The sequence below is a fragment of the Centrocercus urophasianus genome, unplaced genomic scaffold (genome assembly GCF_019232065.1).
Source record: "Centrocercus urophasianus isolate 14NV4802_14NV808 unplaced genomic scaffold, USGS_Curo_1.0 seq_21, whole genome shotgun sequence".
Lineage (NCBI taxonomy): Eukaryota > Metazoa > Chordata > Aves > Galliformes > Phasianidae > Centrocercus > Centrocercus urophasianus.
The window spans coordinates 8,504,952-8,519,089 of NW_024884767.1; the positions used below are offsets into that span (position 1 = coordinate 8,504,952).

General features: G+C 38.4%; 1 protein-coding gene across 2 annotated transcripts in view; it reads right to left on the bottom strand.

Moving 5' to 3' along the window:
- Positions 1-14,138, bottom strand: part of KCMF1 (potassium channel modulatory factor 1) — a 45,043-nt gene that overhangs the window by 7,111 nt on the left and 23,794 nt on the right. For both annotated transcript variants that reach the window (XM_042822951.1, XM_042822952.1), the window contains exons 3-4: positions 7,011-7,150; positions 1,331-1,432 (exon numbers count right to left, since the gene is read on the bottom strand). In XM_042822951.1, the coding sequence (XP_042678885.1) occupies positions 1,331-1,432; positions 7,011-7,150 (242 nt within the window). The remainder of the gene's footprint in view (positions 1-1,330; positions 1,433-7,010; positions 7,151-14,138) is intronic.

Consider the following 14,138-nt stretch of genomic DNA (forward strand, 5'->3'; position numbering starts at 1 on the left):
TTTTAGCCAAACAAATGGCGTAAATTCTACGAATGACTCCTGCTATTTCCTCATTTCTCCTTCCTTGCCATCTCATGCTTAAGTTTCAAGTCATATTTTTATAGGCTTGCAAATTATGGCAAAAAAATTATTTAAAGAATATTTTTGTCAGAAAGTTAATACACATTTCCAAAGCAGTCAAGAATTCCCTTCATTTTGAAAATCACTCGTATAATTATTGAAAATGAAATAACGTACTTTGAAATTTACTAAGATTTCAGCTTAGGTCCCCTGGCTTGGCCAGAGCTACCACAGTCAGCACTCAGGCTTCTCGTGACTGCTGACAGTCCTGCTTATATCCACAAAACTAGGGATGACTGCTCTTCTGCAGTTTTGCATTACTCATTAACTCCTTTACAGAAGCAATAAACACTCTAACTCCATTACAGTGATCCAACTACTGTGTAGCTATTAACACTCACATGTAATCTGTCCTGACTCTAAACCACAATAAACACTATCAAGCTAAAGTTGAAACACAATCACAAATGAAATGCAGCCATCTCCATAAAATCCTTCTGTCAGCATTTTTGTTTCCCTTTAAAACGCTTTGAACAACAACAACAACAAAAAGATGTCAACAGAGCAGTATGCTTATTTGTTTAATGAAAAAATTCAGAGAGAAAACTTTCTGTAGGTATCGTACATAATCTGCAGGTCATTTAATAAATAAAAATCAATTAACCCTAGAAAGCAATCCCTTCAACAAAGGACAAAAAGCAAATTTCAATACTTCAGCCATCAAATGTAATTAACCTGCATAATCTGCTACTAAGATAACTGAAAGACAGCCCTTTATTTCCCATGTTATCTGGAAGCTTTCCTAGCCATTACAGAAATGTCAGTAGGTAATACTATGGAAGTATCTTAGTATAGTGAATGAAGCAGGTACACAAGCTTATGTGTCAAAAAACAGCTAAGCTCAAACCATCCTCAGATCACTGTCTGTGTCATAAATTGTTTCTACCACCTGGATACATAAAAAAGGCCTCAAAACTAATGATAAGGCAGGATAAACCAGTGTCAGTAGAAAACAGTTTGTTATAAAAGTTCCTTAAACGTTTCTGCTGCTAGGCTAAAAATCACTGTCAAACACACATACAGTTCATTCATAATTTGGATATTGCTTTTAAAACTAGAAAAATTACCTTTAAATTTTGCATACAGTTTTCCAGCAACTCAAGTTGCAGGGAAATGAGAGGTATAGCCCCTTGAATATCAAAATCAAAACAGGTAATCATGACTACTCAATGAAGAAGTCTAGACTCTGCATCATCTCAGGAAAGGATATTAAATCTCTAGGAGCTCTGTGTTCCAGTGTAAGATGAGCTGCAAAGTCATCTGTGACGTGATTAGGATCCCCTCCAGGTAATGCTGCACATATTGGACAAATCTGAAATGACAAAGAGGAAAAAGAAATACTTTATAGAAAGTGGAACTCATATTGCTATTAAAAACAGCAAAAATCATTTTCAAGAGAAGATGTTAATTTCCATTTCTTTTATGATTTTAGTGATACTACAGAAACCAGATTTTGCAGTGCTTTATAAATTAGTTTTGTATGCAGTATTTTGTATTTTATACAGTCTCAGACAACAAAGTGATTACAAAGGCCGACTATATGCCTGCTTGTCATTCATCTCAGCAAAAGAAGTGCAGGAAGCAGACTGAAACTACACAAGCATTTGCTCAAGTATCAAACCGAGACATACCCAGGCACTGCACAACTACAAGGTTTGGAAAAGAAAGACTGATCTCCATATCCCTACACAAAAGGATTTCAGAAGATACCGTTTCCTTTATTAGTTAATGAATATTTCAGCTTAAAAACACAAAGACAAGCAGTACCATTACATTTCTTCCAACTGTGACACCTTGAAACGCACCTTCCATTTTTAGTTCCAGCAGTTTTGAAGCTTGATCTTAAAGTTTTACAGATTTTAGATTAAAAATATCTCCAGCCCAGAAAACCCTCCCAAAGCACTAAATGCTTATATTAACAGCTCCTGGATGGCTAAATACAGCTACTATCCACAGATTTATCTCTGTACTACTCCTACTTCCAATAGCCCCCCTGCATTCATGGAACAATACTGGTTGCAATAAAGCCCAGGTTTCTGGTGGTCCTCATGTTTATATACAAGTTATTGACTGTGGAGCTCAAAAGACTGCACACAATATGGATACTAATATTCAGGTTGCTCCAAAAAGTAATGCACATTAACACTATGTGACAGAGCAAATCTCAGCTATAAAACAGTATTTGCAACAGCCACCAACATTAGCCATGCATTTCTTCCAGCAATGAACAAGAGCCTGCATGCTGTGCTGATTAAAATCTACACCAGTGGACATGATCCACTGTGTCACAGTGTTGTTGCTAAGAGAACGTTGCCTATGCAGTCAGTCTTTCGTTGGCCTTAACAGACGGAAGTGAAAAGGGGCCAAATTTGGGCTATATGGAGGGCGTTGTTAGGGCAGCCCAGCCAGGATGGGCAACGTGCTCTGCAGTCTTCAGACTGCTTTAGGGCCTGGCATTACTGTGTTGCAAAACAAAGATCGCCTGTTCTCTGACCTGACTCTGGATGTTCCCGCCTTCAGCTTAGTCAGCATTGCGATTTAGTGGTCAAAGCTGATGGTTTGTTGCAGTTCCAGGAGCCCTTTATTGTCCCAACGTCTGTGCGCGTTACTTTACCCTCTGAGAGCTTCACCTTGAATGTTTTCTTTGGTGAGCAACTCACATCACCACTCCATGGACTGCCATTTTGACTCAGGCCCACAGTGGTGACACCACATCTCATCACCAGCAATGATGTGATCCAAGAAACCTCCGCCTTCAGCCTCATATCGGTTTGGTAGGCCCTGACTTGTTCCTTCTGCTCCTGTATGAGCAGCCTGTTCCCTTGTTGTAACCTGCTGATTCATGGGGATGAGCTGCTTGAGACTGACCTCATGTTGTGCTGTGATGGCTGTGCAAAGCCACCGCTGAAACACACCACCGTGCCTCACTGTCTGCACACCACCAGTTGGCATCTATAAATGTTCATCAAGCACGGACGGATGTCAGCGGGTGCTGTTTTTTCCCACATGGAGGAACTCAGCAATACCCCTTTTGCTTCATCAGCACTTCCATGTCAGACACCATTCTGTCAGACTGCCCCTCTGCTGCCAACTCTCACATGGCAGCATCATGCAGTGGAATATAGTTGAGAAGGTTCAACCTCTACTGCTGTACCAGCATCTGCCCCCCGACACTGTAGGTCAACATAATAAAATGGGAGGCATTACTTTTGGAGCAGCCCTCGTCTAATACTACACCCATCTGGCTTACTTATATTGAGGTGAGGATGATGTCTTAAGTACATTCACTGCAAATTCTCCGCTGCTTTTGACAGCAGCTTACATCTTCAATGACATTTTAATTAAGCAGCCTCATGCAGAAACTTAGGCTTTTTGAATGGTTCTTGCCACTACATCTTTCCCCCTTTATTTTCCACATGATGTACTTTTCTTCAGAGAACCATTTCTCAGGTTTTCCATCACTACAGATGCAATGCAAGCAGACACACTGCAGAGCAATGACATTACAGAATATGAGGGAGGACACAACTACTGGTACCGCAGTGGGTCTGCTTAAGTTACTCATTTCAGATGTCAGATAATAGCTTAACAGAAGCAGAATGAAGTGTTCCAAAATGGTCTACAATTTCAAGATGAAAAAAGAAGAAACAAAAAGTACCTCTCTACTCAATTTTAACTTCTAAAAGCCCTTTAAGGACTAACGATTTAGACTAACAATTTTGCTTCTATCTATTAAATTTGATGCTAGCCATTGCACTTCTACCTGCCATAAACACACAATTTCAGAAGAAATTCACCGTAACATATACTCTTCTAAAGTTACAAATAAACTGCTTAATCTTCAAACAAGAACACAGTTCAAATCAAATAAACATAATCTTCAAGGTACTCATTTTTCCAGCTACCTATGAAAATGGAAAAAGGAAATAATCATGAAAATAGAATTTAAAAAGCTATACAAAGTTCCTCATATGTAACATGATGAAGTCTTCATGAACAACAGACATTTCCTTGAAAAAAGGGACTCCTCAGAAAAACATGAGATAACAAAAAGTTCTGCAGAACAAAATATTCAAGGGAACTTAGTAACTTAAACCTAATTCCAAACATGAAATTTCCTACAAGAACTCTCACCAATAAAACATTCTAAAGCATTGTTAGACACAAACAGAAATTTAGTTAGGCGTTAGCTTTGGCAAAACACCCTATGTTATGATGACGTCAGAAGCATCACTGATTAAGTGTGACAAAGCTGAAAATTGTTGCTAATAGAACTTGTTTAGTTTTCATAGCAAAAAAATACAACTTAGGATAATGGGTTTAAAGTTGAATTCCTAATGTATCTGGCTGTTTTGTTGTTTTTTTATATATTTTAAAAAATGATGATGTTGCTCTGAATGATGTCCAAAAGATGACTTTCAAGTTCTATAACAGTTAGGAATTAATCCTAATATCTGCTAGCTTCTAGAAATGTTGTTCTACTCCTTACTTTCCTTATTACTGCCTCCTATTAACATGTAAGGCGTAAAACGACACTGATCTTACAGAAGTCCTGTCACTAAACGGAAGACACTGAAATCTTCAAGAATGAAGCAGAAGATAATCTGAAAGGTTTCACTACTGCAATAAAAGTTCTAATCAGCTTAATCAGCAATATATTTACAACTCAGACCTTACAGCTCCAAAGCTCAAGGTATGAGCTTAGTTACTGCCTTGCTAAATGTGACAAATCTGATGAAGAGTGACAAAGTAGAAAATCTATTTTTATTCTGAAAAGAGATTCAAGTATGACATTCAATAGTTTCCAAAATCTTGAGCTTGTTTACAACACTGACTTCTAGCTGAATGCTGAATCATACTCAGTATGTTAGGCTGAACTGAAACCCAGCACCAACAGTGTAATTACTCTGATACCCATATTCCTTGGCACTTACTTGCCCTATAAAACTTATCCTTACTCTTGGACTGGTAAAGAAATACTGGTAATTACTGAGACTTTACATCACTTTTTCACCAATACTGCCAATTCTTTTTTTTTTTTTTTAGCATGCAACCTTAGGGACCTTAATCAATCTGAACCTTTCAACTTCTCCCACAGACACCAGTACAATTTTTTGATTCAGGTACCCATCATTAAACTACCCTTCAATATAATACTGTCAGACTCATCCTGTTCACAAGTACCTAATATTGCTATATTTACCGCTGCCAAATACTGAGCAAAATTACCCTCTTATCTTCAACAGTCCAAATACAAAAATGTTAAAATTCAACTTGTCAGAAATATTAATGGTGCTTTTTCCTCCCCCTCCAGTGGATCAGAACTCTTTGACTTATTCTCTTAGAAAGATAGGTAAGGAGTAAAGAGTGATCACCAGCAAAATAAAAAACAGTCTATCCCTGGAGACTTGAAGATCTCAGATACGGTCCACCTGTCAACAGCAAGATCTACTGCAAGTACTAAAAGGTCAAGACATGAGCAAAAACAGTTGTCTGAATGCCCGGAATAACACAATTGATTATCTTAAGATTTTTCTTCATTAATCATGTTGTCACCTTTCGCTATCAAGCATCCAAGCAGCCTTACATTTTCTGCACACTGAACTTTGCAACTTGGCACAAACATACGCAACCATATTAAAGGATTGCCTTCTATTATTACTTGAATCAGGATAAAAATTTTGTTTTTGCAGGCTGACCCACAAAAATCAAAGGCTCCTTTTAACACACAAAACTTCTTCAGAAACCAGCAGGGTAGCAGGCTCACAAATTTAGGCTCTACATACTGAACTCTAGAAGCTGCAGCTGCAAAGGAAATGCCAGATTAAAAAACCTAGAATATGAATACGGTGTTATGAAAATACCACTGACATCAAGTGGTGCAAATCAGAACTGCAACACTAAACCATGAAAGAAGTCACCCTAATGTGAATCTCCAGTTGATGGTATGTTTGAAAGGTGAAGCATTTAAGAAAAAAATCTATATTATTAAAATTCCAAGTGTATCAGTAAGGCAACTTATAATCCTGCAGTACCACAGACAGAGGTAAACTGCTTCACTTATCTTTTCAACAAAGATTAGAGCTTCAAAACTATCAAGTTACCTCCCCTCCTTCATTCAAGATCTTTAACAGGCTTGAAAGCAGGGTTCATCATCTTCAAAAGAACTCCACGGAAAGTAAACAAATAACCCAAAGATCAGAACAGAGAACCCTATGAGTAATTCACAATGTTTTACTAATGAGTAATCCATTTCAAGCAAACAAGTATTTTTGGGAATCCGTGAAAAAAGTCAACTGGACAAGAGGATTTTGGAAGTCACTCTGTTAGCCTTGCTTCACCTACTCTGAAAGGCAGTCGGGAAAGCAGGAACTAGCACAACTAAACACCCAAAAAGGTACTTTAAGGAAGTGTGTTTTCAATGGTGTCAACTGTTCTATCAGTTAAGAGACGGAGAACACTTCCCTTCCCCTCCTGCTGCCTCGAGAACAAGTCACAGCAGAATTACAGCTTCTGCTGCTTGCAGAATGTAATTACAGCAACAAAAGACTGCCATAGCTATGGTCTTACCCAACTGTAAACTCATTTGGCAATTGCACGCTGGTTGTAAAAAGGAAGAACAGCCACAAGAATGCTTTAAATGTTGCTTTACAGCACAAGCTCCCAAACATAGCAACCTTTACATCAGACTAACAAAGCAGCAACCATAAAAGCAAAAAGGAAGCTCATTATCTGAGCATAACCTCACCCCAGAAAATCTGATATCATGAAGTGTGACTTCTTCGAAAGTATTTAAAAGAACTCATGCTTCAAGAATGACTTTTTACGCATTTTCCTGAATATTCTTTTTAATGAATTTTCACAATTAAAAGAGTTCTAACGTTTCTTACCACTTCTGTTGATGTTTCCGCATGCTCAGAAGTAACATGTTCTTGAAGAGTTGTTTCTGTATGACCCATTTTTCCACAATAAGGACAAGTAAAAGACTGTGGCTGCTCTACAGAGAAAGCTTCTCCACCATAGTACAAATCTGGAACACAAAGTGTTTAAACAGATGTTACTTCAAAGCATTATAGTAAATTACTTTGTTCATGTAACGTTTCTTTATGTACTTGAGTGCAGTACCACTGACAAACTAAAATTTAACTGAAATTGCTATTTTTATCCTCCACAAAGGCCATATGCTGACATTCATGATGCTTTCAATTACTGATGACAGAACAGCCAGAATACAGTGCATTAGTTCATTTTCATTAGTAAACATATTATAATTTCCTAATAGTCAGTAGAAGCAAAGAGTCCTGGCTGCTGCTGTTGCCAAATCTTCACTTTTCTATCACCCTTGCTGTCCTCAGTACAACATCACTACAGCATTCTTAAATCACAAGTTTTAGATTTAAATTCAGAAGTCCTCTGTGACTCCATAATCAATATTTGTGCCATAACTAAGCAACTGTTTATCATACAAGAAAGAAATCTAACTGCTACATGCTGGTTTTAGTAGTATGGGTTGAAGTCAAGCACTGACAAAAACACAAACTTTGAATGGCTAACTGAACTTAACTCTCCATGCCTAGCAGGACAACGTAACAAATTATGCAGTAAATAACGCTTTTCCTCTCTCTTTCTCTGCAGAAGTTACATGTTTTACAGGAAACATGAACAAACTTCACATCCACATCAAGATTAAAAAACACATCTTTCTTGAGCAATTTGTTTAAGATTCATTTACTAATATTTTTCTAGGACTCAATCATAAATAAGTGGAAGATATTTTCAGTGAATTACAAATATTGTTCTATAAATTTAAAAAAGGCTAAAACTGTAGAGCTAGAAGAACATGTCCTGCATCCCAAGATAATATCAATCTAATGTATTAGGGATATTTCCTTCTGGGGACATAAGTCACCGCTTCCCAAGGTTTATTTCATCTTCTGCTGGTGGCCTGTTTTTAAGAAATGATGAGGAAGAAAAGCACTTCTGTTTTTGTAGCCATACAGACATTACATAAATTATGAGGGCTAACACTCCAAAACCAACACAGGGAAACACGTATTAATAACATGCTAGCATAAAGATACCAGATGAACAAAGCTCTGCAGATAGAACATATCACAAAACAGAGTTCATGTTCAGTAAGTCTCTCTTTCCCTTGCTCTGACAAAGGCTTCCAGAGACTTCGAGTGCTGGAGAGCAAGAAATTAAAGATGCCTTTTCAACAGGTATGTTAAAGCAGATAGGCAGCTATACCAAAAAGGAAACACTTCCTAACAAATCCAGATGTTTTTAAAGTGGTCCAACAAATTAAGCGTCACAGTTTGATACCGTGCTAGACCTAGGTTAATTTATTCTCAAGTGCAAATGGCAGAAACTTACGTCCAGCTATCCAAAGCAGAAAGTTCCCTTCCTAAGTGATGAATCAACCATGCTTACAGAAAACGCAATAAAAAGTCAAAATAAAAATCAATGGTCTCAGGACTGAGGCGCTGTAGAGAATGCTCTCTGAAATAATTCAGAGAACGAGGGGTGGAGTCCCCACTGCCACTCCAGTAAATACATTTAATTGAGAACTCCTAAAGTTTCCCCAAGACTCACATTCAGACTTCTGATGTTGCTAAAAACAAGAGTGGAGGTATAAAAAAAAAAAATGCCACTATGCTACAGCATAATCAAATATAAAGGATTTCAATATACCATTATTTCAAACAGAGAAAGAACAAGGTTTTTATAGAAAGTTCTGAAAAGTTGCTAGATTGCCTGTGACTGCATCAACTGTATGCAAAGGAGAACAAATACACTTACAGAAGAACATATTCAAAAGGAAAAAATTCAAAGATGATTGTTGACTAAGATAAATACAAAAAGCTTCAGTGACAACTGAGGAAAGAATCTTCCATAATACTTTATTTGGACAAATTCTAGGTAAAGAGGCTGATCACACAAGTTGTTACTGTGTGTACTGATCTTAACATAGTTATGAAGAATTCCAAATTTAACTCTATTTAATCTCTTCACATGAAAACATTATGCTCTTCTCTTAAAAGTAATTCAGCAATGACTTCTGCAAATAAATCTGTATACCTGTGTGAATAGCAAAAATGCCAAACGCACACACTAGAAACTAATGACTGCTCATTCAGTTGATCCTTTGATTTCCCTGAAGTATTAGTAGGACCCTCATCATGATGATTAAATATTAACATGATTGGAATATAGATTTTTTTCTGTATACACGCACACAGGAGCACCAAAGCTCTTTTCCTTTGAGGACCCTTCTTGGCCAGGGAGTTTTATTCCTGCATATTTTCAAGTAACGGCGCCTTTTTGTCAGTTTGAATGTAGGAAGACAACAACTAAAAATGGCAGGCAAACAAAAAGGAGCAAATATTACTGCTTAGAAGACTTGTGTATCAAAGTAGCTTCTGTATCTACAAAAAATTCCTTGAAATTATTAGGTGGTCTGAAAGCCTCTATGTATTTTCAAGTAATGGACTAAACAACATGGAGCCTTTATGAATCTAAAGACAGTGGTAAATATCTCTTTCTTACATAAGCTGTTAGTTCAGTACAGATGTCAAGACTCCCAGCATTATACACTCCCAGCATTCTACACTGTCACAGAGAAGAGAGATTTCACAAGTGCTGCCAAACTCTTTCTGACCTTTAGAGAATCTCAAGTGAGCCATTTATTAATTAAAACAAAAAAATTAAAAGTTTGAGTTCCTTCCAGCCTCCTGATTACACTATGGTCTCCCACGTTTTTCCACATCCTTTTCATAAATCACATACAACATACATGCCAAACAAGCACGGCTTTCATCTGCAAGAACATATTTCAAAAAGTACTTATAAGAAACACAGTAATTGGTAAATGTAACTTTTTTTCCCTTCAGAAGTTCTTATCTGCATTTTTTCCTCCTTAACTTTAATCTCCTTCCACTGCTTACCATCAAGCTTCTGCCTTTTTTAACCTAAAATATAGAATGTTTTATTTTAAACTATAGCTAAAATTTACAAGAAAACAGGATGATTAAGTGGTATTATGCATCTTTTTTACTTAGAGTTAATTATTGAATGGATATTTCTCTACTGTATTTTAACAAGTACATGAGGAGTCCTAAAAATAATTACTATAGTCAGGTTACTTAGGCTCATTTACTAAGAAAAGCCCTTATGATTAGAAGCAGTTCAGGGATAAATGAGGAGGCTCCACAAATTACTATTCTGATGCAATAGGCCCATTACCAATTATCATCCTTTGTGGCCACAAAGAAATCTTTCAGATAATGCATTTTGACGGTTTCCATATGCCTTCCTACAAAAAAGTCTGAGCACAAAGCTCTTTGAACTCCCCTGGACCTCTTCTCAGGGGAGCTAAAAGGCAGGTAAGGCTGCTCAGTAAAAAAAAAAAAACAAAACAAACTAACAAAACCAACAGATGAAATCACATTCCTAGAGGAGAAGACTCATAACCCCACTGCTGAGCAGTTAGGGGAAGAACATGAAGAGAGGAAGAGGACTGAAATATTATTTAAAAAGACGACAACCATAGTTCATGAAGTTAAGACTTCAAGCTCAACAATGTTTAAAAATTATAGCTGCTCTTGAACAAAATTAATTTTATGTGAAAACTCAAGCGAAAACGAACAGCACTGTGTTATTGTTCATCTGTAGTCACAGGCTACTTGCATTAAGCACAAGTCCTTAACTAGTACATTCAGAAACTTGGCAGGAGGCTAGTAATGAAACAGAACTACAATAGGGTCCTTCAGATAAAATCTGACTTTGATAAAGATGATTCAAGACTATGTTTCACAACAGCTTGTACTTGCTTTCTGTTTAAATATATTCCTTTACAAGGACACACATTTTAATTTTACTTTTTTTGTATGACCAACTTCATTTCAATGTGGTATATACATATAAGTAAAACTACTGGTCTTAAATTGCAGTGTGCTTATTTACTTGAAATATTTTTTGACAGTGCATCATGAAAATAAATGGTGTTAACAGAACCCATTAAAAATAATTAGCTGTTTCTGTGCCATTCATTAAGAAATCACATTATTCAAAATATTATTCTTAAAATTGCTGTTTGTTCTGTTTTGCCTCATGTTTTCTGAACAAAACCATTCTAAAGCGTGTCTTCATGCCTGCTATAGACATGAAGAAAAATTTTTTATGAACGCTCTGTTTATAAATATTTACATCAAGGAAGGGACTGACACTAATCTCAACAAACTGCGCTCAGCCTACTCTGAGCAGGCAGTGATTGACAGTTCTGGGAGCAGGCGCTCCGCCTTGGCAGAGGAGAGCTGGGCAGGGCCAGCCACATACCGGGGAGCTGTGAGCAGGGCAGGGGCTCCCTTTTGCGCAGGTCCAGGCCCTGTGTCCTGTCTGAAAACACCACTGAAGGACAACAGGTTATCAGAAAAACGTTCCCCCATCACCCAGACAAGCGGTGAAACAAGTTATCAAAGAACAGAATCCATTAAATTGAGTTGTCAGGAAACTACAAAGGTCACTGAATCCAAGTGCCAGACTACTCTGACACCGACACAGTCAAAAACATATCACTGAGAACATTCTCCAAATGAATTACACAGAGAGGAACAGAGCAACTGCCTCTCTAAGAAGTCTGTTCTAGTGTCAAACTATCAACAGTATTTTCTTAATGTTTAATCTGAACCTTCTCTAACATAGCTTTGAACCATCTCCATCCTTGGAGGCAGAGGACTGGGCTAGGACCTGACTAAATTGGTCTGATCTCACAGTCAACCCTGCTAGCAGAATCGTGGAATAATAAAGTGGTTTGAGTGGGAAGGGACCTTAAGCCCACCCAGTCCCAGACCCGTACACGTGCAGGGCTGCTCCCCACCAGCTCAGGCTGCCCAGGGCCTCATCCAACCTGGCCCTGAGCACCCCCAGGGATGGGATACCCACAGCTTCTCTGGGCAGCCCATGCCACTGCCTCACCATCCTGAAAGATTTCCCCTTAACACCTGATCTAAATATCTCCTCTTCTAGTACAGAACTGTTTTCCCTTGTCCTATCACTATCTACCCATGTAAAGAGTTGACATCCCACCTGCTTATAAGCTCCTTGTAAGTACGGGAAGGCTGCTATAAGGTCACTCCACAGCCTTCTATTCTCCAGACTGAACAAGCCAAGCTCCCACAGTCTGTTTTCATAGGAGACGTGCTCCAGTCTTATAATCTTTCTGGTATCTCATGGACCCACTCCAACAATTCTACATCTTTTCTGAGCTGGGGACTCTGGGAATGCAGAACTCCAAATGGAGCCTCACAGAGGACGAACTGACACATGGACAATTCCCTCCCTCTTCCTGCTGCCGCCTCTCTTTTGATGCGCCCCAGGTACAGGTGGCCTTCCAGGCTGCAAGCGCACACCCTGGCTTATATCAAGTTTTTATCTACCAAGAAACCCAAATCCTTCTCAGCAGGGTGGCTTTCAATGAATTCTTCTCCTAGTCTATAGTCTTATACCAGAAGGTTAGACCAGAGACCCACATTAGTTCTGTCCAACCAGAATTAGCTCTGGCTGATGCTATGGCAAAATTGGCGCAGTCAAAGCTGCACTAGTCATCTAGATTCCAATATTCTGCAAATCACAGATGTTGTTCTTCTCTACAGGTTGGAAGGATCTACTTCCAACTGGTAAGATCTCCACTCAGCTTGTTAGAACTCTCCCATTTCAATACAAATGAATGCAGAGCAGTAAAAACATTTGCTAGAAGAAAATGCTAACAAGCAAAACCTAAAAACAACTGATAATTCTTTCTTCCATGACCTGGGCTGCATCACTAAGAATAACAATCAAATCAAGGGTTGTTGATTATCCTGCTTTACTAGGCACTTGTTAGGTCACAACAGAATACAGAGGATCCAGCTTCACAATCTCCAAATCAAGACAGACAACAAAAAATTTAAGAAGCTTTGGACAGGGCAGAGGGAATGCATGTTTGCATGTGCACGTGTTCAGCAAAATGGACAGAAGGCTGAAGAATCTGTCATAAGAAAACAGCAAAGGAATGGAGCTCATCAACCCCAGAGAAGGCTCAAAGAATATATAATCTCAGCCCTCCTCAAAGGCTACACTGATAGAAACACCTCTTATTTTATTATGCTGGGCCATGATATCAGAGGCAGAAGATGGTGGTACAGCAGTAGAGGTTGAACTTTACCACGTATCACCATTACATTTTGTCGCTGATGCAGATGGCAGCACAGGGGCAGTCTGACACAATGGCATCTGACATATAAGTGAATATGAAGCAAAGTTACCTAACTGCATTTCCTCCATGTACAAAAAAAAGGCACCAGCTGACATTCATTCAGTTGACTTGATGAAAATATATGAAGACCAACAATGGACATAAGCACAGTGAGGTGGTGGGTGGTGCATTTCAGAAGTGATGACAGTAGGTTATCTCCACTGATGTGGACGTTACAAGTGTGGCATGCAGGCTCCTTTTCATTGCATTGGTAACAGTGATGACTGCAATGAACGAGCACTTTGTAGTTGAGAATATGCTCGGAGAAGGGCAGTCTGACAGAATGGCATGTGACATGCAAATGCAGATGAAGGAAAGACACATCACTGAATTCTTTGAGGTGGAAAAAAGGCACTGACTTCATAGATGCCTGCTTAACATTTACAGAGACCAAACAATGGATATGAGCATAGTGAGGCAGTAGGTGGTATGTTTTAGCAGCAGTGACAGCAGGTCATCGCCACTGCTGCAAATTTTTATAAGTGTGGTATATGCAGGCTCTTGTTCATCGCTAATTTTCATAGCTAATAGTAGTGACCATGTTGAAAAATAGAATTTTACAGCAGAGAATGTCCTCTATTAAACAGTGTTATTGTGCTCTTTGTATCTGTCGTACTTTCCATGGAAATAAATAGGAGGCATTACTTTTGGAGTGACCAAAAGGTAGAAGATTGTCTGCAAGTGGTAAAAATTCATACAAGAAAAACATTCTAGGCTTGGCGGG